Consider the following 3930-nt stretch of genomic DNA (forward strand, 5'->3'; position numbering starts at 1 on the left):
AGGCCAGCCTGGTCTACAAAGTGAGTTCCAGGACAGCCAGGGCTATACAGAGAAACCCTGTCTCGAAAAACATAAATAAATAAATAAATAAATAAATAAATAAATAAACTCATTTCATAACAAAAACCATGTGTCTTTTAAATTGACAGCATTGTCAAAACGTCACAGGAAGTAACCAGCACACACCTACCTGTCCCAGAACACTTCCATATCACTCAATGCCTCAATTCAAGATGACTGTCATATCTCCAATAACCTCCAATGCATAGGCTCAAAGAGTGCACCTGGAGCCCTTCAAATGTGGAACTCAATTCAGGAAGTCTCGCCAATTGTGTGAAATCTATGAAAGTCTGGAAATGAAGGCCCAGGGTCAATACTCTGCATCAAAGATCATTTTCTTTCTACATTTCAGATTTTTTTGGTAGGGGAGGTCATGTCCACCCACCCACCCCCTGGCCCCTCAACACAGCACTCCTCTCTATGAGCCCTGGCTGACCTAGAACTCACTCTGTAGACCAGACTGGCCTCGAACTCAAATCTGCCTGTGTCAGCCTGGGAATAAAGGCGTGTGCTCCCGCCACCTGGCTATTTCAGATTTTTTTTTATGATCGCAAATAAAAGTTAAAACATTTTCCCCAAGCCCAGGGACTGTTTCCCATACCAAGGGATATGCAAATCCTTTCAGGATAGCCACACTTATGTGAAATGAAGACTTTTCCATGATACTTTATTTTTCAAATCTTCTTAATTCCTGTATCTATGAACCATGTTCTGAAATGAAAAAGTACAGCCAGCAAGTGACTTGACTGCTGCCAGATTATTTCCACTCTTTAACATCATCTGGCCCAAATGTGTTCCAATTCCATTTTCATTTATGCAAATCCAGTGGCTCAAAATAGTACAGAAATGGTCTTCTTTATCCTAGATCCATATTTGTTGGCATATTGGAGAAACTGTTTAGCCTATCTTGAAATAACTTTGCATTATTGCTAATTTTCATCTCTAAGTGAATATAGTGGCATCTCGGGGCCTATCATATTTTGAAAAGTTGTTTAACAACAAGGCAGTTGAAAAAGTGTGGTATAGTCTATTTTGTCTTGAAAAATTGAAGGTCAATAATGTAGACTCAGTACTCCATACAGTGGTTTGTAGGGTAACATAAAAACAATAGAGGATAGGTATTTTAAATGTTATAAAAATATTAATGCTTTTATTAATATGTAAGAAATAAGTACTGATTTTACTTTAATAATAAGATTTTCCCAAGACAGACTTTCTTTATCTAGTCCTGGCTGTCCTGGAACTCACTCTATAGACCAGGCTGCCCTCGACCTCACAGAGATCCATTTGCCTCTGCCTCCTGAGTGTTGAGATTAAAGGTGTGCACCATCATGATCTGGCTATTTCATTTTTTAATGACATTTTTTTTCTTTAATAGGACTTTTTACTTTTACTTTATTAAGGCTTTCCTGAGACTACTTTAATCTCCCAAAAATTCTACTAATAAAGATTTATAATAGTTCTCTAATTCAGCTAAATTTGGTTCTCCATTCACATCAGTGGTGTTCCCATCTTACAGTTTCTTTTTCTCTGCAGAGTATGTTTTTCAGCCTCGAAATGCGCAATGGCTACCTACATGTGTTCTATGACTTTGGATTCAGCAATGGCCCTGTGCATCTTGAAGACACGTTGAAAAAAGCCCAGATTAATGATGCAAAATATCATGAGGTACAGTCAATGTACTTTGGGTGGGTTTGGGTTTTGACACTTAGATCTATGTATATGACCAGGTGACCAAATGCAATAGGGGGATAGTAAACTAAATACGTTCACATTGAAGAGCAACTGTATACCCTCATCTACTCCACCCAAGGAAAACACATGTTGACATTGCTATCCAAAAAGTCACTGAAAGGTCTCTTCTCAATAAAAGGGACTCATCGACCAAAAGTCTCTTGCTAATCTTAAATGTCCTCATTGCAATAGAAGACCTATGAAAATACTGTATATATGTTGAAAATTACAAAGATCTTGTACTTTGAGCCTCATTAATATAAGGAGGTTATGTGAGTAAATATAGAATTTTCTCTTGAACTTTTTTCTCTAGAATATAGAAATGCAAGTGATTTTTCTCATGAAGATCTCAAAAGTATCCTTCATCCACACTAGCAACTACTCTAAATTATATAATTAATAAAACATAAAAAAGATGTAATATCTTTTAAATTGAGTCCAAATGCAGTGGCTAGCCAGCTATATCTCTTTCCAGTTCAATGTTCAGAGGCTTTCTAAGGATGGATTTCAATAAATGAAGAACTTAACTGTTTGTCTGACTAGCATTTCTGCAAATTCACTAGAACTAGTCACTGTCTTTTATTTATGCAAATCTAATAATTCAAAATAACATAGAAATCTTTCTGAAAACTGACACCCTGGTAGCACTCACTCTATAATCCAGAAAGTACTTGCTTAAGCATAAAGCATGTAATTGTGTTGCCCAATGCTGGAAGGAACGGAAAATGAGTTGTCCGGTGTATAGAAAGTTTTCATTGTGACAGAGGAATAAATTTTAGATATTAAATAGCATGGTGCCATTACAAATACCAATAATTAGAATTTGTAGCTCAATGGTGAAGCACTGTCCTAGCAAGTGTCAGGCTTTCTATTTTAAACCCTTGTGTAGGTATAGTCATAGGAAACCACATGACTAGAGAGAGAGAGAGAGAGAGAGAGCACAAGGGAGTGCAATGAAATAATGAAACTTTAAGAAATATTACATAGATATTGTTAACTTGATTGGGCTAGTAATATAGCAAATGCTTTTGTATGTCCAAACTTAACAAATTGTATAATCTGTTTAAATATGTGCAATTTTGTATTCAAAGATACCTGAATCAAGATTTTTTTTAAAAGACAGATACTTATAAGTTCCCCTCAGAAGAGGCAGAAGAAAATTTAAAAAGAAAACACAAAAAAACAAAAAACAGGACTTATAGAAAACTGTAGCCTAAGAATGTAGGAAGTATCCTTTCCCAGAAAGGGGCCTTCCCCAGGAAGTGTAAACTGTACCCAGAGAGGGGTCTTCCCCCAGGAAATGTAAGCTCTGCCCAGGAAGGGGTCTCCCCCAGGAAATGCAAGCTGTGTGTTTACATTACATAAAAACCATGGTTGTCAGCCCTGAGAGTAAGAAAGGAAACTCTATTCCCTATCTTGTGAACAAAGAAGAATGCAGGTGGTTAGAACCAGGATGGTTAACATACATTACATTGTTCTATAAACAAGCAAAGGATCAATTGTTATACAGACTTACAGTGCATTCTTTCTCTCAGATCTCAATCATTTATCACAACGACAAGAAAATGATTTTGGTGGTGGACAGACGGCACGTTAAGAGCACAGACAATGAGAAGAAGAAGATCCCTTTCACGGACATCTACATCGGAGGTGCGCCCCAAGAAGTCTTACAGTCCAGGTAAAGCCTTTTTAATCTATAACTTTATACTGCTAACAATATACTAATGAGTATACAATACCTAGGAGAGGTCTTGCTTGATACTTTTACATACCTGCACAGGTATAGAACAAACAAATCTGTGAACCTACAGTCCCTCTACAGCCAGCGTTACGACCCTCTTAAATTAGCATCTCACTGTGTAATTTATGTACTTAACTAATATAGCACTACTTTTAAAACATAGTCTCCTGCATTGTTTCTCAAGGGGAGGAAGAGTAGAACAGAGTGCATTGTGCAAAGACGAAACAGTGTGTGTGCTTTACGTTTGTCTTAGTCTTTTTTTTAAAGTGGAATAATTTACTGTTTTATTAATTTTTTTGATTGGGTATTTATTTCATTTACATTTCCAATGCTATCCCAAAAGTCCCCCACACGCTCTCCCACCCACTCCCCCACCCACCCACTCCCACTTCTTG

General features: G+C 37.1%; 1 protein-coding gene across 1 annotated transcript in view; it reads left to right on the plus strand.

Moving 5' to 3' along the window:
* Lama4 (laminin subunit alpha 4) overlaps positions 1 to 3930 on the plus strand; it is a 142710-nt gene that overhangs the window by 109565 nt on the left and 29215 nt on the right. The window contains exons 24-25 of the mRNA XM_021173805.2: positions 1597 to 1728; positions 3330 to 3472. Of these exons, the coding sequence (XP_021029464.1) occupies positions 1597 to 1728; positions 3330 to 3472 (275 nt within the window). The remainder of the gene's footprint in view (positions 1 to 1596; positions 1729 to 3329; positions 3473 to 3930) is intronic.

The sequence above is a fragment of the Mus caroli genome, chromosome 10 (assembly GCF_900094665.2).
Source record: "Mus caroli chromosome 10, CAROLI_EIJ_v1.1, whole genome shotgun sequence".
NCBI classification, from domain to species: Eukaryota; Metazoa; Chordata; class Mammalia; order Rodentia; family Muridae; genus Mus; species Mus caroli.